We start from the raw sequence: 24,689 nt of genomic DNA on the forward strand, positions 1-24,689 counted from the left end.
GCTTCTTTGTCTACACCTTGTTTGAGATTCTCTGGGCTCCCTGGATGCAATTTGTTTCTTAAAGCAATCTTATATTACAGCATCTTGTACCTTCTTATAACTTACAGTTTCCACACACTAGATTTTCCTAAAGGGAGTTACAGGACTATTATTTGTGATTTAGATTCTTGGTGCTAGTAACTATCATAGGCTTTGTTACCTTTAAGCAAAAACAAAAAAGAAATACATCTATTATTTTTTAAAAAACCAGTTTCTTGTTTGCTGACTACCTCGAGACATCTTTGACCTCTGGTTGGTTGGTTTTGATTTTTTTCCTTTTCAGGTGGTAAAGGAGTGTTGGCCATTGCCTAAGTTTCCCTCCTCAACATGGGTGTGATGAACTGGAATCACTTCTATGGCGTAGACGGGACTAACTAACCACTTAATATTAACACGTCTCTGATTTTAAACACTGAAGGAACTTTTTTGAAAAAAAAAAAAAGGCACATACATACAAGACATCGTGGCTACCCCATTATGTATATGCCCAGCAGACCTGGGTTCCCTGACCACTGACTACCTGTGTGACTGATCTCTTTCAGTTTCCTTATGAACTAGGTGATCCCTACGGATTTTTCCAGCTCCAGAAACTTGTCTAGCTCTGAAAAGACGTACTGGCTCCTAAAGGACTTGGTGAAAGGATCCATTATTTTCCTTTTTATAAAAATACTATGGGGGAAAAAATCAGAGTGGATTTGAATCCATCACATTTAAGTCAGGCTGTTCAAAAGTTGAAAAGAAACCCAGCTGGGCGAATGAGTTAAATACAACTTTTTTTTTTTTTTAAATGAAGCTAGTATATCGCCTTAAAAGGATTCAGTCTTCCCAACAATCCTAGGAGACAGTGCAGGATTCCCAGTCTCTTTTTACAGATGAAAAAACTGAAGTTCAGGAATCTAAGTAGCTTGCCTCTTCTACGTAATCCGCCCATCATCGCTCTCTTCGCCGAGAGGTTGAGCGCTAGTGTCCCGGCAGAGGTGACAGACCGGACCCCTCTAGTTCTAAAAGCTGGCGGGCAAAGCTGCTTTAACTCAAGCGCCACTTCCGCCTTTCTTGAGCCCACGAGGCTTACCGCCCGCACCCCCCCCCCCCCCGGTGCTGCCTGAGTCACGAGTTTTCCACGGGTGCTTCTCCGTCTGCTGATTGGGTAGGTCTTGAACGAGTGCTGTCCTCTGACTGGTTGTTACCTTCTCGGCTCTCCCACCCCGCCTTAGACCAACCGGATATAGGGGCAGGCCTTCCACTTCCGCCTTCTCCCTCCTCCCGCTTGTCCTCGGAGCGAAATCGCCACCACAGCGGTAGCTGCCGGGCGCGGTGTCTGTGGTTCGTTTGGTTTGTCTGTCACTGTCGGTGTCCGTGCCGTTGAACTGCCAGCCATGGCGGAGCTAGATCCATTCGGCGCCCCCGCCGGTGCTCCCGGCGGCCCCGCGCTGGGGAACGGGGTGGCCGGCGCGGGCGAAGAAGACCCGGCCGCGGCCTTCTTGGCTCAGCAGGAGAGCGAAATTGCGGGCATCGAGAACGACGAGGCCTTCGCCATCCTGGACGGCGGCGCCCCTGGGCCCCAGCCGCACGGCGAGCCGCCGGGGGGTCCGGGTGAGAATGCGGGCGCGTTTGGGGCGGGAGGACTTACCGGGAAGCCGGGCCCAGAGTGGGTTGGAGAGCTGTGGGTAACTCTTGTTCTGTCGCTAAGCCGCGACGTTGAGGAGGAGTGCCGAGGAAACGAGACCCCGGCCCAGTCGTGCAGAACGCCCGCTCGGTTCAGTGAGTGTATTTGAGCGCTCATGGCGCGGGCCGAGTGAGAGCACAGCAAAGCAAATACAGTGACAGTCACGCCGAGGGGCCCGGAGAAACCGGCTCAGTTCCGGAACTTTTCATTGAGTGCTTGCTGTGCGGTGAGTCTGGACTCTGGAGCACAGCCGCATTGGCGCAGTGTGGCCAGACTTACAGGCAAGTCTGAGCCCAGCACGGGACCAGGTATTAAGAAGGGAGGACAGAAAAATAACAGTATCGTTTTTGAGACATACAAACAAAAATGGCAATGATGGAGTTAAACACTTAAGGTGTACAGAATGTTGGGTTCTGAGGAAGAAAAGAGGAATGAGTGCGGAGTTCCAGAAAGATGGTACAGCCTTGGAGAAAGAGGGATAGGAGTTTTACCATTTACCCGAACGTGTTATGGCTAGGACTCCAGGAACTCCGCTTCCTCGGGAACAGCAGTGGTAGGCACTGCCGTCTGAGCAAAACCTCAGGTTAGCCTGGACCAGTCTTCCAAGAGGTGAACAGAGAATGTAGTATGGCCTTTTCCCAGCCACACTCAAGGAAAAACAAAAACACGGTAGAATGCCAATTTGACCTTTAGTGCTTTATCTGGGTGTGATATTTACAGTCGTCGCGGTGGGAGGAAAGGCTGAGTGGCAGAGATCTTTTCATTAATATAGGGAAGTAGGAAATTAGCTAGAAGAAATAGGACGTGGCTCTTCATTTACTTTTAAAAAATACTAATTAAGAGAGAACAGGGCAATGGTAGGGCAGATGGGAGCTTCAAGGTGCCAGGTAGTTTGAACATAAATAAGAGAAACATGCTGGGTGTGAGATAACGAGAGTTGGAGGCTGAGGCTTTGATATTTCTGAATAATGCTCTTCAAAAAGCAGTCAGACTCAGAAATCTCGTATTATTGTGCCAGTCAAGCAGAACCCTTTTGGGGGCGGGTGGCAGCAGAGGTGTGGAGACTGCTAACTTGCAGTCTCTGAGTTTTTATACTATACCATGTTGCTTCCTAAGCAAATCTGTCCCCCAGTTAGAACTTACATAACAATGTGTAATATACCTGAAAACTCAATTTATAGCTAGCTGGTTGGATTGAAATAGATTGTGGCTGAGAGATGAAGTTAGCTTTAAGTGATAAGGGTTTTTATGGTGTGGGTGTGTGTGTGTGGTGGTTCTTTTGTGGTCTTTAACGTTTGCCTAAGAATCATAAAATGTGCTTTTTTAGGTCCTTAGTTTACCTCCTTCATTTAAGAGAAGAGAAAAATGAGTCCTACACAGAAGTGACTTGCTTAAGAAAAAGGGCAAGTCACTAGGTGAGCTCTGTTTCCCTGTCCTCTGACTCTACCCGATTCTGTTGCAGTTTCAGCAGGGTTGTAGTGGGTTGAAAGATGGTCATTGCTGGAAAGCAGTTGTGGCTGCCCTGGCCAGGACAGCGGTGGGAGAATCAAAACCCATAGTTGGGTCCTGATTCAAGGACAGTGTTATCTCTTGCTCACTGTTTATCCGAAATGCCTGTCAGGATGTCTGGTACATAGTAGGTACTCACAAAAGAATGGGCAAAAATGTCAGGTCCAAGGAACCTGTATAGAAGCAGCAGATCTTGGTGACTGGCAAGTTGGAGAGATAAAAGGGAGAAAATCGCGTTGGACACATGGGTCTTTTGTGCCTTAAGCTTTCAGCAAAGGGAAGGAAGGGGTGATTGCTGACTTAGTTCCTAGGAAGGACTTTCTTAGTGAACTAAGCATTTAGTGATTTAAAGCCTGATCTCTGACATGTAGTTGGGGTTGGAAATAGCGAAGTGGTCAGCACTTCCTTGGATTAGAGAATGAGTTGGACACTTTTTTTCTTCCTTCTTTCACTCTTTTTCTTTTCCCTCCCTCAATTCTGTGCTAGACTGCTTGTGTGAGTGTAGCTTTTCAGGCAACTTATATAGCCTCTGCTCCCCTGCCTCAGTTTTTCCCTCTGTAAAAGGTGCAAATATGCACCACTTAGGGTTGCTAGGATTCCATTAGCACCTGTAACATGCTTACACACAGTATGTTATTACTATAATGCACCTATGTACCCAGCTACTGTTATTTCTTAGGAGTAGGGAAAGAAAGGTGTTACAAGGCCTATAGGCTGTGTGTGTGTGTTGGAGGGTGGTGTATTGAGGAAACAGATTTTAGGAGGGAGCTCTGTGTCTGATGTGTTTTTATGCCGAGAGCTATAGGCAGGAGGCTCTCAGAGATGGAGGAACATACTAAACTACTCCCAGCCGGGGGGAAAGTCCCATGGCAGATGGGGCAGGCAGAAACCAGGGGGGTTAGGCCTGAGCCCTGGATGACTCCCTCAGTTGTTGGGAGGGGTGGAAAGATACACAAGTTTAAAGGTGGGAGGTAACCAGCTAGGTAAAGTAGCTCATGGATATTGAGGAAGAACAAGTGATCAGGAAAGAGGCAGCCTAATTCTAGAGCCCTTGAAAGCCTTCAGTCACGAAGGCTGATGAGAGGAAAATAAGAGGTGATTAAGGAGCTACTGAAGGGAGTATGGGAATGAGGCATTCTTTGGGGTGTTTCAGTCAAGTCTTTTCTTGGAGGAGGAGGAAGAGAGGTACGTGAATTTAAAAAAAGCTGGAGGAGGAGAGTAATTTTTTTGGTAGCAGTGAAGAGAAGTTCAAGGAAATCTCATGTGTGGTATTTAGCAGTGCCACCCATTTCCCGTGTGCCAGTTTTCTCCGTACTGTCAGGTCCATGCAGTAAGCAATTCTGCAGGCTAAATGGTAGTGTCGTCCTGTTTCACATGAGAACTGATAATCATGGAACTTAAGCAGTTATCTTAAGGTAGCAAGCTAATAACATGTCTCCCCTGGAATTCCAACCCAGGTCTGCTTGCTTTGGGAGGTTGAAGGTGGGTTCAGGGTAAGAGCCTTTCATCTCTGGAAACATATTCTGACCCTGCTTCTGTCTGGATGCCCTAGACAGTTTCCTTCTGGAGCATCAGGTTGCTTAGCTTAGTTGTCCTAATAAAGCAAGGCACTCTAGATGTCCTTTCTGCATGTTTCTGTAGCCACAGATGATCTTCTGCCTGGGGCCAATTGAATCTCAGTGCAGTGGTGTGGTAACTAAGAAGAGTTCAGATCGTTTGCCACTGGGGCTGGATGAGCCTTCAGGCCTACAGGACAGGCAACATGTGACCTAGGAGGTATGTGATGAGAACAGCTTCTAGCTCTGTGATGGAGTAGTGATCAAAGTCTTTCCTACTGGGAATGGCCCTGGGCTGGAATGTATTAACTGACTAGTTCGTGTGTCAGGTGTAATACATTAACCAGAATGGCAGTCTGGCTTGTAGGCTCTAGGATTTAAAATGATCTCTTTTCTACCTTACACAAAAATAACTTCTGACCTGGCTGGCGTAGCTCAGTGGATTGAGCGCGGGCTGTGAACCAAAGTGTCGCAGGTTCGATTCCCAGTCAGGGCACATGCCTGGGTTGCAGGCCACAGCCCCCAGCAACCACACACTGATGTTTATCTCTCTCTCTCTCTTTCTCCCTCCCTTCCCTCTCTAAAAATAAATAAATAAAATCTTTAAAAAAATAAATAATTTCTGGGCGGATTTAAAATACCAAGAGAAAAGTGAATATTTATCTTAAAGGGGGGGAAAGGCCTATAGCGTAAACGCAGCTATAGAAATCATAAAGGGAAAATTGATAGTGTCTATATATAAGTTAAGTAGTTCCAGGTGTTAAATATCAAACTGTATAAAAAGCAAATGGGGAAAACACTTGTAGTATGAGAGGATGAATTAATACAGAGAGATACTTAGGGATTAAAAAGATTAAAAAATGGGCAAAACAGATAATTCAGTAAAGAAAATGTCAGATTTTTAATTACTTCAATGGAAATAAGATTGGCAAAACAAAACCACATTAAGTTTTGTGTTTAATACCTGCTATCAATTTAGCAAAAAGGTATAAAAACATGAAAAAACTCAGTCTTTAGTATCAGCGGAGGTCTGGGAAATGGGGCACTCTTGTGCTGATGGTAATAAAAGGGAGCAAGTAGTTGGTGTGTTAGAAGTTTTTGTGACCCAGCAGTTCTACCCCAAGGAATATATTATTGAGGTTCAATTGACTATCCCCACCCCCCTGCCATACTTTGATTAGTTTTTTGGTGAATGTTGTATTTCCAAAACTTTATAGAGTGCTTTTAAAAATTATATAGGTAGGGAACACACAAATAGCTTAAAGTGTAAAAAGCCAGTGACAAAAACGATGAGAAACTTTTGTACTAACATAAAGCATATGAGTAAAAGAATTAGGGAAATTAAGTTAAAAATATGAGAAATATGTTGCAATAACCCGGGTTTATAACCAACAATTGAGACAGATCAGTGCTGAGGTGGGTTGGTAAATGCTTAGGTCCTGCAGATGGTGTCCGTGTGTCAAACTCTCTGACGGTCTCTCCTCTGACTTCCTGGCTTGCCTCGGGTACTGCAGCACTTTTTAAAGGCTCATTGTTTTGTAATACATGCATTTAATATTTTTCCTAACATATCTTAAAGTTAAAAAATAAAAGAGGAAATGTTGTCATCAGTTACCTGTCCTTTGAAGAATAGCTTACTCACCTTAAGGAACCCTGTGCATGTTCTTATTTTTTTTTTATTTATTTTTTTTATTTATTTTTTTTTAAGATTTTATTTATTTATTTTTAGGGAGGGAAGGGAGTGAGAGAGAGAGAGAGAGAGAGAGAGCACGAGGGAGAGGGAGAAACATCAATGTGCGGTTGCTGGGGGTTATGGCCTGCAACCCAGGAATGTACCCTGGCTGGGAATCGAACCTGGGACACTTTGGTTCCCAGCCCGCGCTCAATCCACTGAGCTACGCCAGCCAGGGTTGTTCTTTTTATTTTTTAAAAAGATTTTATTTATTTATTTTTAGAGAGAGGGAAAGGGAGAGGGAAAGACAGAAATGTTGATGTGCAAGAGGTACATTGATTGACTGGGGACCAGGCTCATAACCCAGGCATGTGCCCTGACTGGGAATCAAGCTGGTGACCCTTCAGTTCTCAGGCCGGCACTCAGTCCACTGAGCCACACCAGCCAGGGCCCTATGCATATTCTTAACGTCATTTGTGAAGTGCTGATACATACAGGTTTATTATAAGGATTAAAACAATGTTGATGAAGTGTTAAACACTGTGCCCAGGACATGGGAGGCGATAAGCAGTAGGCATCTTCATACTAATAAAGTTGAGAATTTAATGAGGTGGATGAATGGGTTACTGAAAAAAAGGTTATATTGTAGGAGTCCAGTTTTGCTGAAATTTTTTATCTATACACATTAGGTAAGCTAACAGGATAGAAGTCAGTGGGTTGAGTGAAGAAATTGCAGGGCATTTTCTTCTGTCTTCCTTTTCCTTTTTTTCTTTTTAAAGATTTTATCTATTTTTAGAGAGGGAAGAGAGAGAGAGAGAAACATCAATGTGCGGTTGCTGGGGGTCATGGCCTGCAACCCAGGCATGTGCCCTGACTGGGAATCAAACTTGCGACACTTTGGTTCGCAGCCCGTGCTCAGTCCACTGAGCTATGCCAGCCAGGGTATTTTCCTTTTTTAAACAATTTTATTTTACTTTTTTTGTCTCAATTTTTCTTTTTGAAAAAGTAATGTTTTGGCCCTGGCTGGTGTGGCTCAGTCGGTTGAGCACTGGCCTGAGAACTGAAAGGTAGCCAGTTCAGTTCCCAGTCAGGGCACAGCACTGGGCCAGGTCCCCCCATTGAGGGCATGCGAGAGGTAATCAATTGATGTATCTCTTGCACATTGATGTTTCACTCCCTCTGTTTCTTTCTCCCTTCCCCTCTCTCTAAAAATAAATAAATAAAGTCTTTTTTTAAAAAAAGGATGTTGGCAAAAGATGATAAAATGTTTTTGTATCAGAGAGACATGCTGGGAAAATGATCTATAAAAGTTTTCAGTGCTCCCAAAGCCAAGAGGAAGGTAACTGAGAGAAGCAAGAGAACCAAAGAAATAAATGAAATGGTAATGTTAATTTGGAAAATGGGCGGTTAAAATTGCATTTATGGGCATCCCATGGAGATGCAAGTTTGGTTCCAGACCACCATCGTGATAAAGCTAGTATCACAATAACAGAAGTCATAATCTTTTTGATTATGATGGAAGGTCTTGCTTTCAATTTGTAAAGTGCAATAAAATGAAGCATGGCTGTAATTAGTTAGCAGCCAAGACCAGAGGAATGGTTTGATGAAATCTTTGCCTGCCAGAAGGAAAGAATGAGGCGGAGGGCACCTGCCCCAGACCTCTAGGAAAGCTATTTCTGTACACTGCCCTCTGAGGGCCTCCTAATGGGGGCCCTAACTAAGTGCTTGGCATTCCTTTTACTTCTTGAGTTCTTGAACCTTTTAGGTTCGTCTCTTCTTTCATCTTCTCTCTCCTATTCCATGCACTAAGATGACTTTGTAATTTGAAAAAAAAAATGGACAAATAATGGAAGTTCTACATGATAGGTAATACATGGAGCTCAACCAGCAGATACGGAATGCAGATTATGTAGGTGGAAGCTACATTTTTATGGTGTCTAGATTGAGGCTTTTGGAGGAGGTCAGAGCAGCCACCCAGAGTGATGGCGTGTAGCGCTGGACAGACTGCCTCTTAGTGATGGCTGGGTGAGGGGCACATGCTTATCAGGCCAGTCAGAACTAGATGAATGAAACACAGAATGGGTTAAAAAAAAAAAGTGGGGCCAGTGGGACTGGCATGCTGCATGTAAAGGCTCCCCTCGTTTCAAGCAGTGTTGCCAGTTCGGAAGCGCAGACCCGTTGTCAGGTCTTCTCTCTGCATGCCCCACTCCCCAAACCTGGAAATCCTGATTTGTGGGGTTTCCTTAGTACTTTGTATTTTAGATAAAATACGTTCAGCCTGTGGACCACCATTTTGTACTGTGTGGGTTGATAGTCTCTAGGTCTTACTTAGGCATTATTTATATTTCTGAGATGGACTTTCTCATTTAATTATGAATAATTGTGTCTGTAAAACTGGATTGTACACCTCCCTTTGAACTGTTTAAACTTTTATCCTTGAAAAGACTAATTTGGTGTGTCTTACTGTTTTGAACAAATTCCAGGTGCCCTGTAGGAATTAGCAAGAAGTCTAAACTGTTAAACCGTTAGGTGCCAAACTTACTGCAGCCACAGGATGGAGAGTCTTGACCCCCAAAAAAGCACCTTGGTTTGAACACAAAGCTGCACATTTCCTCTCAGTGTGAATGAATCTGGGCCATGCTATTTTTTTTTTTTTGCCTTCTCCAGAACTTTCATAGAGAAGTACTGTTGCTCTATGAGACTCTTCTGCCATGATTCTATGTGTTCTCTCTAAGCCAGAAAGCAGAATTTCAAAAGCTTTGGGGCCTGGGAGCACAGAACAGATTTGTCCACATTTTGGTAAAGTCATTTGTATATAGGCACATCTTGGTTTCATTAGTTAAAAAGTTGTTCAGTGTTACATCTTGTACCTAGCACAGGGACACAGTGCTGTATTTTGCTCTGCAAACCTTTGGCTCAGCATTTGACCAGCCCTGACTGACAAACCGCAATCTTAATGTCTTGCAGATGCTGTTGATGGAGTGATGAATGGCGAATACTACCAGGTACAGAGTAATTATGTTGCATGACGGTGCTCAAGAGTCTTTCTGTCCTGTGATTTAATAGACTGACCTGGAAGGGACCCCACTCCTTTGACCGTCCTGGGTGTATTAGTGGCTGGTGTGTGACCTGCCAGAGGAGAAGGATTTGAAGAGAAGTGACACTGATAGAGCATTATTTTAAAGTGCTATTTACCTGGCCCTAATGTTATCAACTTCATTCTTAAGAAGTGACCCTTCATGGCTGCTGCTGCTGCTGCTGCTGCTGCTGCTGCTGCTGCTGCTGCTGATTGTGAATTTAAACGCTGTCTGTGTCAAGCACTGTTTATAATTAATCTTATTTAGTTCTCACAACCACCTCAGGGACCTGTACTGTTGTTATTTCTATTGTACAGATGAATAAACAGAGGCATACAGAGCTTAAATCAGTAGTCTAAAGTAACAAAGGCAATATGTGGTGGGGCCAGCATTCGAACATTTTAGATTGTATGGGGAGGGGGGCTGATACTTGTGATGAATACCATTACTTTTTCTTCTGTATCACAGGTGGCACACCCAAGGCCCACGGGCTGAATCCGGCCCTCCACCTTGTTTCTACCCGGCAGCAGCGCTGGGCTCCTTGCCCCCAGTGAAGGAGTAGTTAAATTTATACAGTCCTAAAATTACATTCTTCCCTTTGAAGGCAACCGTGAGGCTGATGTGGCCCCCAGTGAAAATGAGTTTGACATCCCCACCTATATTACTAAGCTTTCGGTTGTTGGCCCAACTTGCATTGGTTTAAATAGAGAACTTGCTTGTTTTTATAATTGAAAGAGCTCTGAGATAGATTAGGTGTCCTCGGACCAGAACTCTGACTCAGTTCTAGGACTTTGGCTCTGCTTGCTGAGTGTGCAGTTTTGTACTCAGGTTCTTTTCACAGTGGTGAAATGGCTGCAGCACTTCAGACCTCATGTGTGCATGTCATATAATCTAGAGCAAAACGAAGGTTTCTTTTCTCCCAACCATGTGTTCAAGTGAAACTTAATTACAAGGCAGGGAACGGGCCTGAACTGTAGTTTCTGATCCCTGGTTTAGAACTCGTCCCTTAGAGTGAGACAGAATGTGATTCATCCCCTGGGTTTATCCCTTACCAGCTATGAATTTGGACTTGTCATTTCTCTGTGCCTCGGTCGAATCTCCCAACTGTGAAATGGGAATAAAAACTTGCTTTGTAGGGTGTTTGGGAGAGAAAGCTTTTATGTGCCTGACACATGGGAAGTGTTAATGAGCTAGTTACTAATACTTTAGATAGTTTTTTCCACCTTTATTTATTGTCTGCTTATGTTAAACTGGTAATACCTAGTTTAACAGGTGAAATAATTCTCTAAACATTAAATTTTATTTGGGTCTTTGTCAATCTATTTATTAGCTCCCAAATCTAACCCATTATAAAGAACAGTCTGCATTCCTACACACTCACGGCTCTGTGATTGCCTGCCTTCTTATTGCTTCTTTGGTGACTGCAGTAACTGTACATTGTCTTCTGGACTCTCCTCAAATTCACTATATTTTGATTAGGTGGTATTAAGTGACCTATTTCCTGCATTGTATAATAGCAGTTAGGCCTTAAGTTCTAGGTCTTGCTCTACTGTGTACTTTTTGTTACTTTGAAAATATCACATAATCTGTGTCAAGTGAGGAAACCAAAACTGATAGCACTGTTTCCTAGTAAGTCCATTACTCACCTCCGGGACTTTCCTGTCTCCACTCATGTCCCACTTATTAGCAGATAGGATAACAACTGCTCTGCCTCCTCGAGGATGGGAAGGACTGAGTGCAGTGATGCTGAAAGCTCCCTATCTGCATGTACGATTGTAACACGAGATTGTAGACTGTTACTGCTTCTCAGGCAGCCCTTTCACATTTTATCATTGTCAGGGCTCTGCATAGCCAGGGGTTCTAACTTGGGTGAAGTGCATTTCAGGAAGGAGTTTTTGGTACTGATAGAGTACAATTGTGTTTTGTGTTAAGGAAAGTAATGGTCCAACAGACAGTTATGCAGCTATTTCACAAGTGGATCGATTGCAATCAGAACCTGAAAGTATCCGTAAATGGAGAGAAGAGCAAACGGAACGCTTGGAAGCCCTTGGTAAGGAATCCCTTTCTATCTTTGGGTGTCTGTTTTCAGTGGGATAGTTGACCTTGACTCTCCTTTTATTCCTTTTTCGTTCGAATTAGCCTTAATGTCCTTGTCAAGTGTTTGGGAAGATAATCTTTCTCAACCTGAATGTCACAGGACTACTGATGTGGGGACACTCAATCGCAGGCCCTTGTGTAAGGATTAGGGCAGCCTAGAGAGCCACCAAGTGCATCCTCTCTCTCCTCTCAAGAAGAGCAGAGTGATGCTATGGAAAGAGCTATGGACTTGGAGTGAAAGGCTGGGTTCAAGGCCCAGCTATAACTCTTACCAACTGTGCGCACTCGGTTAGCCAAACCTTGCAGAGTCTAAGAGTCTTCTAAGAGAAGCAAGATCAGTGTTACCAACCCCAAGGGTATTCTGAGATGGTATTTATGAGAGTGCTTTTTGTAAACTTGAAGGTGTTATATCCATGTGAGAGACTTCACAGTCCATTTATCATTTGAAGGCTGAATTTTTAAAAATACATTTTATTATACTATTACAGTTGTCCCAATCCCCCCCCCTTCCCCTTTGTCTAAAATTAAATAATCTTTAAAGGGGGCGGGGTTGTTCCTGTCGTGTGGTCCCTGGGCTGTTGGTGTGTGGCTGCAGTTTGTTCCAATGTTACCTTCCACCTGTGTCTGTAGAGGGCGGTCCCTTCTTCCTGCCTTTGAGTACTTTGCAGTTTGATTGCTGGTTGTGAAGGTGTGTGAGGAGGAGGCTGTCCCCAGAGTCCAGGGGACTCTGAATCCTCCCTCTGAACTTCAGAGACAGAGCTGGGGTGTTAACCCAGGTCGAGCTCCCACTGCCCCCTGCTCCCCTAGTTGCAAGTCTCAGGAGGCCAGAGGAGAGGGAGGACTAGAGAATGTCCCTGTACAGGCCACCAACATGTTAGGGTGGTCAGTGACATGGCTGTGAAAGAATTCAGGGGAGTGGTGTGGAGAGACACACCCACTGCAGTCACATTTTTTAACCATTTTCAGATACCGACATCACATACTTCATGCCTAAACATTTTATTGTGAATCTAGAAATACAGCACTCTTCTGTGTAACCAGAGTCTCAGCATTATTATTCCTTCTTGGGGACCACTGAACTAGTACAAATACAACTCCTCTATTTTTCGGTTGGGGTAACTGACACCTAGAAATAGGAAGAGATATCACCCAGATAACACAGCCAATTAGTGTAAAATCTGTCGTCTCTCCAGTCCAACTTATGGTAGAGTTTTCAGAGCACAGGCCACACTTACGTTTACAGCATGTCCAGTAGTTACTTCTTTGGTGATGGTGATACCGTGTGTCTGTGCTGCCCAGTGTGGCAGCCACTAAGCTGTTAAGCATTCAAAATGTGGCTTGTATGACTTGGAAACTGAATTTTAAATTTTATTTAGTTTTAATAAATTTAAATGGCCACATGTGGGTAATGCAGCTTTAGAAAGATGGGACTGGGTCCTCCCAGTGCTGGCAGCACCCGTCCTTGCTTTTTCCCTTGTGTCTCTCTCCTCAGTGGGCTGAGAGGCAAGGCCTAGTTGGTATTAGTACTACTGGAGTATTTTTCATGTTACAGAACCCAACTTTCTCTTTTCCCGAAGTTTAGCAAAATTGCTTTGTTCATGGAAAGAGTTCACTTTGGTGTCTGGGAAAATTGCATTTTCTTTTTTGATGATCAAATTGGACATTTACGGGATACTCTGTGAAGTATTGTTTTCTTAATTCAAGATACCTCTGGAGGGAAGTCAAACATTTGGCCTTATGTTCTGATTGAATTGAATCGAATTTGTCCATGAACTAGGTGTTTCTTCAGTTGCACCTTTTTTGCTTGCAAGGACTGTGAGAAGGCACAAGATGCTAAGAATAGAGAACCAGTGTCAACGGTTTGTAGCTTAGCTGCTGGCTCTTAAATAACTTGCTTTTCTGTGAATAGTAATGAGGATGGCCAGAAGAGACAGCTGTCAGTGTGCCCTGCTGTCTGAGGGGACTCTTTATCCCTCCCTCCTTCCCCCTTCTCCCTCCCAGATTCAAAGAGATGGTATTATGGCTTGGATCTTTGTCTCATCAAGCTAAGTGTTTAAGAATTGTAAATCCTAACTGACAGTGTCACTTCATAAATCTGTAATTGTAAGAAGACAATTTAAAGGGATTGTTTTATGTAGTAACTATAATTAGTACAAATGGTCACAATTTTTATTTAGATAAAAATTTTTGGAGATAAATTTCCATGATAATTTGTTCCTACTATGTGATAATATTTAAAAAGTTACCAGACTACACAGAAAGAAAATACTCTTCAATCAAAAAGTAATTTTTTGAAAGTAATTTCGCCAATCTTGAAAAGGAGACCTTACATTTTGAATATGGTATTTTTCAGTTTCTTGCCCACATGGCACTGTCAGCCCTTATCTCCCATGGCATCCCAGCACCTCCATTCTGCCACGTACACTAGTGACAGGACAGCCGTGCATCAGGAGTTCACTCTGTACGTTTGAGTCATCGATAGAAAATCTGAGGAAACTAGTTCTCCTGAGACATAGGTCACCTGACAAGTTAGATAGCAGGGTAAAAAGCTATTTTACAATGTAAAACCATGTGGGAGTTTTTAGATGCTGTTTATTCTAGCAGTTACAGACGGCTTTCTGTAAGTTGTTCCTACAAGGCATTTTTTCAGAGGCCCTGAAAATGCCCCGAGTTGCTTCCTTTCTTCCCTTGGATGGTTACTTGCCGCCACCGCCACCACCACCTTCTCTTCCCCTCCAGGACACTAATTGCCTGCTGGGCTCCGGCTCCGCCCTGCCCAGACTCTAGTCTGGCCAGTGGCAATCCCCGTGTAGTTGCATCTCAAGATTATTTCTAGGCCTTGCTTCCCTTTCAGTCCTGTCCTTCCAAAGTAGCACAATGCAGTAAAAACATGGGCCTTACAGCCAGACCTGGGTTTGAGTCCTGACTCTGCCCCTTACAGTGACTTTACGAAGGTTTCTCAAACCTTCTGAGCTGTAGTTTTTCTCACTGCCACTAGGAGATGACATTTCACCTCCTTGGGGTTGTTGGAAAGACCACAGGGGACGTCTGCAGAACACCTGCCAGAAGGATGTCCTTAAAAACGTGTCACGTGAAGTGTCAGGGGAACTTCAGGTGTCAGTGCAGCAGTGGCTGGGACGCGTATTTCTTTTTCTCCCATTACTACTGACATGAGTCTCTTCATTTTAGGTGAATGTCTTAGGAAAATCTATATTTAAACCTGAGAAACTTCCTGTTAGGCATGCATTTTCTAATTTCTAGAACCTTTGCAGATAACTGTTGGTAATGATCCCCCACACTCTGCAGGTCTCTTCACTGGAGTTTCTCCTTTAGTTCTATCCTAGCTCTGCACAGACATGCTCTGCAGTCCAAGCGGGAAGAGATTTTGTGGTCTTCCCAACTCTAGCATCTATTATATTCTGTTCCCTGGCTTCTCAACCTTCTCTATGTCTGATAACTTTCCTGTAGCTCCCTACTTCATACAAGTGCTGCTGCCATATTTAGTTAATAAGAGAATGAGTGCCATCTTGTTCTACAAAACCATTAGTAGTCAACCTGAGGTGTGGAATATAGGCTGTGAGAAGGTTTTATTAAAGGATTATCAGATACCAGCAATTCATCCCAAACTAACATTGGCAGCATTACTAAAGAATCATCTCCAATTGCTTTTCCCTGAGTTGGCGCCCTCATAGTCTTTTTTCTATTAAAAGTATCTCCACTCCCCTCACCCCCACCCCCCCAGAAAACAAAAACATACCTGCACACAGCATAAGTTTAATAAGACCAAAATAGACTGATGAAGTGAACTTCAGTTTATGTTCTGTTTCATTTATATTGTCTTTCTTTTCCTTCCCATCAAAGATGCCAACTCTCGGAAGCAAGAAGCAGAGTGGAAAGAAAAGGCAGTGAAGGAGCTGGAAGAGTGGTACGCGCGGCAGGACGAGCAGCTGCAGAAAACAAAAGCCAACAACAGGTCAGTCCACGGGGCTCCTAGCACAGCTCGTTTTCCGACGGGATCGAATCCATTTCCGACAGCCAGGGCAGGTTCTCAGCTGCCAACTCTGTTCATGTGAAATGTCTTTGTGGATTGTCAAAAAAGTGCTTGAAACATAAGGATTGCAAGTTCTTGGGCCTTATGAGCATAATTTAGCCTATTAGCCATAGTGAATCGTTATAGCGAGTTTAGCTCTTCAGCCAAGAGTTTTTGGTTCACGTGCACCTCATGTAATGGTATGATGCAGTGAAAGGAAAAGTTATTTCATGGAACCCTAAAGTGAAAGGCTGCTTTCATGACCGTGACCAGGATCTCAGTCCCCTGAAGCTGTTTATAGACTCGGTCATGTTGCACCCCCTAAATACAGCCCTGCCCCCTGAAAGCTGCTTCACAGGGGAGTCCATCTGTAGGGAAATGTGTTTTGTAGTGAAGTAGCCAACGATGGTCATCCAGCACAGCAACTTCAGAATTAAGGGTTTGCTGGGTACCTATCTGTAAGAAAATCTTGGGCTTTTTAAAAATGCTTTTTTCAGAATTTACTCACTAGCTGAAGGGCTAAGTAGTTGTGGACGAAAACACTTTATGTCACCGCTGACCAGCAGCTGTGGCGCTTAACACTGTGTGCCGAGTCCTCTCGGAAGGAGCTCAGAGAAAGAGAGGTGGACGCAATGCTGCTTGCCTTGGTGTGTGATGGGCTCGCTTTGCCTGCTGGATTGACTTCACTCACTTAGTGTAAAGATAGGCCAGGCTGGTCTTGGCGATGGTTTTAATTTTCAGGGTAAAAAGCCTTAGGTTCCTATCCTCAGAGGCAGAAGTGGGCATAAGTGCCCGTGTCTTTGTCAGTTTTATTGAGATGGAAATTGACCAGAAAGGGGGAAGCTGATCACTTTGCCAGCCAGCCCGTGCCACTGTGGAGCAACTGCAGCAGAACAGACGGCTTGTGTAGAGCCTTCGGCTGCCGCCTGTCAGCCATCCTTGGTTCTGTCAGCTGCCCCTCAGACGCCAGGTTTGAGCCTCTGTCCTGGCCATTACCCTGTGGCACCCGCTGGGATTCCATTTGAAGTCCTGTGAAGAGTGTGGTGGGGACCGCTCTCAGGCTTCTGCTGGGCCTGTGATCACTTTGGAGTGCCGACAGGTCCAGGCTTCTCCATCCTGTGCTCATTCAGGATGGTTTCCCCCAGCTGCAAGTTCACGTCTCTTAAAGAAAGATGAGTGGGTGCTTTGTGCAAGTTGCTGTTCACCCTTTGCCTATGAATCTGCTCTGAAGTACTTGGTAAAACTGAGTGACCCTCCCTGTTCAGGGTCTCTGAGGATTAAGCAAGTTGGCCTTCAGATTCTGAGACTTAAAATGTGATTATGTTGGGAACGGGCTTCCCATTGCAGACAGTTTTTCAAGCCAGTTTTGCTACACTGTATCCTTTCTGTCTGTATATAGAATTAGTTGTCCTCGAAGAGAATAATTATACCTTTTCTTAGGAGCTGAGTCTTAGAGGTTTAGTCTCTTCAGGCATTGGTTTAGGGCTTGGTGTGCTTTTCTTTATGTAAAATTGTAGAATGTTGGGTTGGATAGTCTCAGAGATGAACCTAGGTTCCAGAGAGGGGGAGAGAGTGAAACTCACACTCCTCGGGAGTGCGGAGCTGTCACTGCCTTGTAGAAACCTTGCAGCACAGGGCTGCCCCCGAGTGTGTAAAGCTAATAGCAGACTAGCCACTGTCACCAGAGTTCCAGGACAGAGGGATTTTTTAAAATACAAATTTTACTTATTTTTAGAGAGAGGGGAAGGAAGACAGAAGGAAAGGGAGAGAAATACGGATCAGTTGCCTCTCATATGGGCCCCAGAAGGGATGGTTTCTACACTCCATGCCAGTTACTCAGAGGGCTGGGGTGGAAGCCGTTACAGAGCCACTTTGGGGCCCTTCTTCCAATGGCGTGCACCCTCCCCTGGAGATTTGGACATTGCCGACGGTTCACCCTCGTGGGACTAAAGGAGTAAGTCCCATTTATATGTGTGAAGTGACTCAACTTTCTTGTCTGTCGGCAGGTAAATAGTAAATACTTTGAGAAAAGAAAATGGGGGTGCTCAGTTCAAGCAGAGCCGTTCTCCGTGGGTGACTTCCGCAGCAGCTGGGTGGTCACGGGGGCCCTGCAAATATGAGGCAGAGAGAAGTTGAAAGAGAAGGCTCGGGGGTAGCAAGGGCCCATTTTTATGAGTATGTCATGAGGCTTCCTGCCTTCCAGGTGCCCTCACCTGAAGCCTTCAGGGCACATCTGTGCCAGGCATCGCGCTGGGCTGTGGGCAGACAACCAGCGGCAGACCTTGTCCTGGCATCTCTGGTCTGTGTTGGTCCTCCAGTTGCATCTCCTTCCTTGTGTAGGGCCTAAATCTCACTGAGCAAGAGCCATGAATTACCGTATTTTGCCATGTATAACGTGTACTTTTTGCCCAAATTTTTGAGGGGAAAATAAGGATGCACATTATACATGGGTAGTAATAATTCCATATCTATATAAGTGTTTTTAATTCTTTTATTTATGCTTACGCATTAAAAGTGTAGCTGTAGAAAGCAATAACGATATCCATATGCAAAACAATATCCTGGAATACAGTCATTGGTTTTGTTTCTAAATATAAGTAAACAAAATATGGAATTAAAAAATAAAAACGAAAGATTTTTTTCCCCTGAAAGTTTGGGCCACAAACATGGGTGCACATTATACATGGCAAAATACAGTAAGTGACAACACATGGAAAAGAATTCTCTTTTCATAGGAGCCAGAGGAGTTTATTCCTCGAGAACCCCAGATCATGTCCCTTCCCAAACCGTAACAGAATCATTTCCCCTTTTATAGGTAGCTTTGGTGCTGACTTTCAAGGCTCGCACAAGTTTGTGGAACCCACGATGCCCAGTGAGGCACCACGTTTTTTCCATGCCCACTCTGTGTACGTCAGCCTCCTGAGTGACTCGTGGTCAGGCCCGGAAGGCATCCCTCCTCCCCTCTCCCAGGCTGCCCTGAGCCCCTCGCTGCCTTGCCTGGGATTGCTGCTGTCTGTCTGCTGGGTGAAGCACAAACAGGTGGAGGGGCCACCTGTGCTTGTTGAACAAGATTTCCCATTTGTCCCCAGTCTGTACCATGACAGCAGTGCTGTCGGACGAGCTCTTAAGTCTTGGGACCAGCTGTGGAGGAACAAAAGCCGGATGTTCAAGCCTTTGTCAAGGCATCTTAGTGATGCGTTGTCAGGAGGTGTTAAACCTTTATTTTCTTACAGCAGCAGCAAGCACAGTTGAAATTGAGTAGGGTTAGTCCTTTTGTGTAAACTAAAAGGATTATGGGTTGACAAGTTGGCCTATTTTCCTTTCCCTCCCACTCATTTTGCCCACAAACAACTCTGTGTTTTCCTGCCGACTCACTTTGAGCTACAATCAGGCTGTTCTTTTTTGTTTTCTTTAAATTTCCACAGAACACCTCCTGTGTATAAACCAAAACGGTAAAGAAGGAAGGGTATATGTGAGTTTTAAAATTTACTAGCATCTCCCTTCAAATAAATACGTGAGCTTATGTTAACACATGATTGTTCTTTAAAAAAAAAAGTCCCTTGCATTCCTATGCCCCAGACTGACCTAGCAAGACAGGATCCAACTCCTTGAGGGAGGTTCCCTGCCCACCTATAGTGGATGGCGTGGGCAGCCGGGGCAACTGGGTCTAAGCCAGCCTGTCCTCTGCAGTGTAAACTCCGCCACTCAGCAGGCCCCCACCTTCTTGTCCCAGAGCCCTGCCATTTTGAGCCATTCCTGATGTGGGAATTCAGGAGGGAGAAAGTGCTGGCTTCTGGGCTGCACCTTGTCAAGGTCAAGTCTGGACTGAGCAGATGGTCCTATTCAGGGACACATAGTAACCAGAGCCAGAGCCCTCGTCTGCAGTCCTGTCCATCAGACCTTGCCTCCAGCTGCTTTTTTCTCTAAAGTGGGAATTTTGAAATGACCTAAAAGTGTTCCTAGAATGCTGAAAGTGGATCCCACCCAGCTAGTGTGAGGAAGCAGCGGTTGGATAATCCAAGATAAAACTGGCTTTGGGACCTAGCGAGTCTGGCAGCATTCATGCCCAGTGATGGATAGTTACTGAGGCTGGCAGGAAGGTGACACGGCCGCCCACTAGTGCACACCATCTGGGAAGTGCTAATATACAGTGAAGAGGGCCAGGTAACTTTGGTTGTGGGTTCTGCCTGTTGCCTCTTACTGCTGAGCAAGTTGCTTCATCTCCAGGCCTCTGTTACCTCATCTGTAAAAGGCGGTAAACACTCAGTGTCCTAGGTTGCTGGGGTTGCGAATTGAGCCAACACAATGTCTATAGAAGGGCTGTAAGTAGGTGCCTAGGGAATGTTTGTAGTGGCTGGGAAAGGCAAGGGGAGAGTCCCTGTCGGGGAAGCCAGCCCGGAAACTGTCTGTGCCTGCTGGAGGCTGCGGCGCTGGAAGCCTCCCTTGGGTTAGGATGGAGCCTTGGGAACAGCTTTCCCAGAGCACAGTTGTGCCTCTATTATGGGTTTGAGATGTTTCTGCTTCTCAATGTTCTCTCTTTTTTCCTGCCTGCTTGCCTGCCTTTTGGACCTCTTGCTGTCTAGGGTGGCAGATGAAGCTTTCTACAAACAACCCTTCGCTGACGTGATTGGTTATGTGTATGTTGCAAAACTAATTCCTTTTGTTTCAATTCTATTTTTTGTTTAGAGTTAATGCACCTTTTATGCCACAAGTTGCTTTGCTTTTTAAATGATTTCAAATTAGCACTCTGGGGGCTGCTTAAGAGTTGATATGCTGGGGGTATATGATCCATTGTTTGCCTCACAGAACCATGACTTCCTACAACTCCGATTGCCATTTTTCATATTCCGGTTTTGGAGGGAAGGAAGGGAACTGACTCCCTTTCAAAATGTGGGTCATTCGTGATCTTGTCTGGGAAGGCTTTGGGACTGGAGGACTCTGACCTCTTGCCATTGCTGCCACCGCTCCCTCCCTGTCCCAGGTGGGGAGGCCACGTGTCCCCATGTGGGAGAGGTGGACGTCCTGGTTAGGAGCCAGTGGGGACAGCAGCATTTTCTACACTTGGTTCCTTGGTTGCATTCTTCCCGGGGCAAAGGGGGGTTGTCTCTGCTGGGAGCCTGTAGTGGTTTCTCTACTGTCTTACATGTCAGAAATCGCTGTGTAGTGGCCAGCTTCTGGTGCCCCGTCCCCTCGCCCATGCACAGAGAGGCCCCAGCTTTGAGGTGCAGATAGCCAAAGCTGTCTGACATGAGCCACTTTGGCCTTTTCCTCCAAAGAAAATTACATCTTCTCTGGAAGGGTTTTTGTTTTGTTTTTAGGGATTCCTGCTACCAAATCAGTATTGCTGAAGACTTGGAAACGGTTTCCCCCTTAAATATTAGGACTAGATTTTGAGTGAAGGAAGATGAGGGTGGGGCGGAGGGAGAGAGGAGTTGGTGGGAAGGCTGGACCGCAGGCTGAGAGGTCTGTAGAGCCTCTGGGGCCTGTGATCTTGAGGTGTTCATCCCATTAGAAGGCAGAACTGGGTTTCATGGGCCCCCAGATATATTTACAATGAGGCTTGTGAAATGCTGGACTTACAGGTGGTATTGGATTTGATTTTTGCACATTCTCTCTGGAGTAGAAATGGAGACTAGAAAGGTCGAGTCTGGGTTTGCTGGGCAGCAGGGTGGCCCAGCAAAGCCAGCTGCACGTTCCCCAGCGTAAATAGAGTGGCAGGGGCATGTCTAGCTTACTGACCATCTGCATTGAACTCATTCTCATTTTCTATATCTGACCTAAAGTTTCCTTGTTTCTTTTCTTCTCTTCACCTTTAAGCACAAACATAAACCATCCTTGCTACAGCCTAGAACAGTTAAGTAAATCTTTCTCACTGCCCCTAACTGTGTGTGCCATGCAGTCGCAGTGTTGTAGTGGCTCTGGCTTCAGCAGTGTTTGCCACGGCCATCCCTGTGAGAGTGCGACCCTCTGTCCCCATGGACCAGTCATCTCCATTGCTTTTGCTTTGCCCGTGACGCTTGTTGGAGTAGATAAACACAGTGTGTCTTCCCTCCTCTTACCACTGTCCACATTGTGGGCTGTAGCTCCCACCAGCTGGTTCCCGAGCGGGGGTGGGCTGACCTTGACTGAAAGAAGGTTGGAGCAGCATCTTACCAAAAAGCACCTAACATTGATTGGCTCTCCAGCCATCATTGGGTGCCCACCCCTGCCACAGTGTGCTCTCAGTGGCCCAGGGTACCTGGCTGGAGGGAAAATGGCTGACCTAGAGAATGTCCTAACAAACCCTTTCCAGAATGGCTTTAGTGTCTAATGCCTGCTAGCATGGGAGCTTGTTTTGAATTCCTTTTGATCTGCCCTGTTTCTCTCCAGCCTTAGGAGTAATCCAGAAGCTGTTGTGCAATGAGCTGTGGGCTTTTTAGACGTCTCTAAATTTACTTAAAACTTAGTACAGCCCCAACATAAACTACTGTGCAAGTTCTTGACAAGCCTCTGCTTTGCTTTTAATGAAGGCACTGTGTAGCTGGCTGAGGACTTGCTTTTTTAATGCTCTGTGTCAGCAGAGACAGAGAGAGAGCCCTGAACCAAACACCTGTATTCCAACATTTTACACGACAGGGCAGGCACCCTGTGCCCAGGAGAGCCGGCCCTGTGTCTGCTCTCGAGTCCGACCTGGGCCAAGGGCTGTGATTCTTCAGAAACGCGGAATGCCATCAAGTCAGGCATGAAGATGCAGTTGCTTCTGTAACAAGGCAGCCACCAGGTAGCTCACAGGGGTTCTGCATTAAACCAACATATTTTGTCGTTGCTTCTAGGGCAGCAGAAGAAGCCTTTGTAAATGACATTGACGAGTCATCCCCAGGCACTGAGTGGGAACGGGTGGCCCGGCTGTGTGACTTTAACCCCAAGTCCAGCAAGCAGGCCAAAGACGTCTCCCGCATGCGCTCTGTCCTCATCTCCCTCAAGCAGGCCCCCCTGGTGCACTGAAGAGCCGCCCTGTGGAAACACTACATCTGCAGTACCTTAGTCCCACTCAGTGAGGCTCTTCACATAATTGGATTAATCATGTTGAGTTCTTTTGGACCAAACCTTTCGTCTTTAGAGTTGTTCATTGTTTGTGATTGCATGTTTCTTCCTTCAACCGTGTTCTCCCTGGCATTCAGAGAGGAGGGGGAGGTGGTGGCAGAGGAAGGGAGGGATGCCTCCAACGGTAGCCTCAACTTGTGCTTTTTGTGTATTATTCTGAGAATAAATTTCTGTTTCAAACAATAAACATGAAGCTTCATTATTGACCTCGAGATGTACTGCAGTTTGTAGTGAGGTTCCAGGGAAGGAGGAGTTCGCTTTTATCATCATTTCTAGGGCTGAGGCAGCTTAGTGTGGGGCCTCCACCCAAGCCTTGAACTAAAATAGCTCCAAGTCTCTATTGTCTTTGGAAGTTTCCATTTGAAAAGGGAGTTCCAGGGCCAAAAGTTAACCCCTTGGTACCCACCTAAGAGAGCTGTGAATTCTCACCAACCTGTATATTTCTCCCAGGTGGCTCATTTGTCACTGTCCCTTACTTCAGGGCCTTGGGTGGTATATTTCAGTGGCATATATTTCTCTGGGGTCATACACTATAGTGAGACTTTACTTTCAGATTCAGCCAGTAAACCTGAGTCAGACTGGCATCTGTGCGTGGCTAGCCCCCTTACTCTGGATTCCCCTGGCACTTTGCTCATATCTCTGTCGTCAAGTCCTTCATCTAGACGGGCCAGCACAGTGGCCACTAGGCACATGTATCTAATTAAAATAATAAATACATACTAGTTCTAGTTACATTTCATATGGCACGTGTGGTTAGGTAGTATCAGAATGGCACAGCACAGATGACCGAACATGTCCAGTGTAGAAAGTTCTAGACCACACTGATCAATACAGCAGGGGCCTCCAGAAGACTGCTCTATTCAGGCATCAGCATGTTTATTATGTGCCCTCAGAACCTGTCACATTTTAAGAGTTCAAGCAACTAATAACGCCGTATTTCAGAAATCTGCTTATAGTTACCTGATACTATTTCCAAGTTGGAGATGGATGTAAACTCCTGCAATGCCACCCTCAGGCGGGCCTTGCCATTGTGAAGAAGGAACGTCCACCGCCTCTCCTGTGGCAACTGTCTGAAGGGGAGAGGAACCTTCATTACTTTCCTGCCTACCTCCCCCTTTCCAAGCTTCTAACTTGGGCATTCCTTGGCCTTGCCCACAATTCTAGCCTCTCTGCTCGTTTCTCCCCTGTAGCCACCCCAGACTGCAGTCATGCAGTAACTCACTGTTCACCAACGATTTGTTCCTTCTGAGCCTTGCTAATGCCATTCAAGATGTCAAAATCCGGCACTGGTCGGGCAGCACAGTTGGTTAGAGTGTCACCCTGAGCCACGAAGGTTGCTGTTCCATCCCCAGTCAGGGCACAAATAAGGAGCAACCAATGAACGCTTGGTAGGTGGAACAACAAATTGATGTTTCTCCCTCAAATCGATTTTTAAAATGTCAAAATCAGGAACTAGCTTGAAGGCCACCTCCACAATGCTTCCCTTCCTCCCCTGAGCTCCCAAGGCCCCCTGTGCAAGGCAGTTTACCTTTTGGTATTCTCTTGGTGGTGCCATCTGGATTGGTCTTGCCTCCCATACCAAATGGGCTTCTTGAAGTGGATGTGGCAGTTGTAAAATGTCAGTATAGTCTTCTGACATTCCTCAGATCAAGAGGTGACTGGATAATGTGACAAGTAACACTGTGTGGCTTTCAAGGCTAGGTCATAAAAGGCAGTGCAGCTGACAGCTGGCTCGTTGGAACACAACAAAGCTCTGGCAATCCTTGAGCCACCATGTAAAAATGCTCTGTACCCGGAGGCCGTCACCCTGTGAAGAAGCTCAAACCAGCCCACCTGGAGAGACCCGAAACCACAAGCAGAGAGAGAGATCTGGCCAGTGCCTAGTGTCCCCGCCTCCTGCTCTTCCAGCGGCAGGCACTGACTGTGTAAGTGGATCAGACGCCCTGCAGCAGAACTGCCA

At 45.5% G+C, this 24,689-nt stretch overlaps 1 protein-coding gene across 3 annotated transcripts; it reads left to right on the forward strand.

Annotated features, from left to right (window-relative positions):
- Positions 1 to 1,280: 1,280 nt before the first annotated feature.
- CLTA (clathrin light chain A) lies at positions 1,281 to 22,916 on the forward strand. Of its 3 annotated transcripts, XM_045840593.1 has the most exons (7): positions 1,281 to 1,632; positions 9,410 to 9,447; positions 11,452 to 11,569; positions 15,478 to 15,589; positions 20,230 to 20,283; positions 21,464 to 21,499; positions 22,459 to 22,916. In XM_045840593.1, exons 1-7 carry the CDS (start codon positions 1,416 to 1,418, stop codon positions 22,628 to 22,630), a joined length of 747 nt encoding a protein of 248 aa, XP_045696549.1. In that variant the 5' UTR covers positions 1,281 to 1,415; the 3' UTR covers positions 22,631 to 22,916. The 3 variants fall into 3 exon arrangements, with proteins under 3 accessions (XP_045696549.1, XP_045696550.1, XP_045696551.1); XM_045840594.1 differs by lacking the exon at positions 20,230 to 20,283; XM_045840595.1 differs by lacking the exons at positions 20,230 to 20,283; positions 21,464 to 21,499 and having other exon boundaries at positions 1,282 to 1,632.
- Positions 22,917 to 24,689: the final 1,773 nt, after the last annotated feature.

The sequence above is a fragment of the Phyllostomus hastatus genome, unplaced genomic scaffold (genome assembly GCF_019186645.2).
Source record: "Phyllostomus hastatus isolate PE091 unplaced genomic scaffold, TTU_PhHast_1.1 phas_contig_34, whole genome shotgun sequence".
Taxonomy (NCBI): domain Eukaryota; kingdom Metazoa; phylum Chordata; class Mammalia; order Chiroptera; family Phyllostomidae; genus Phyllostomus; species Phyllostomus hastatus.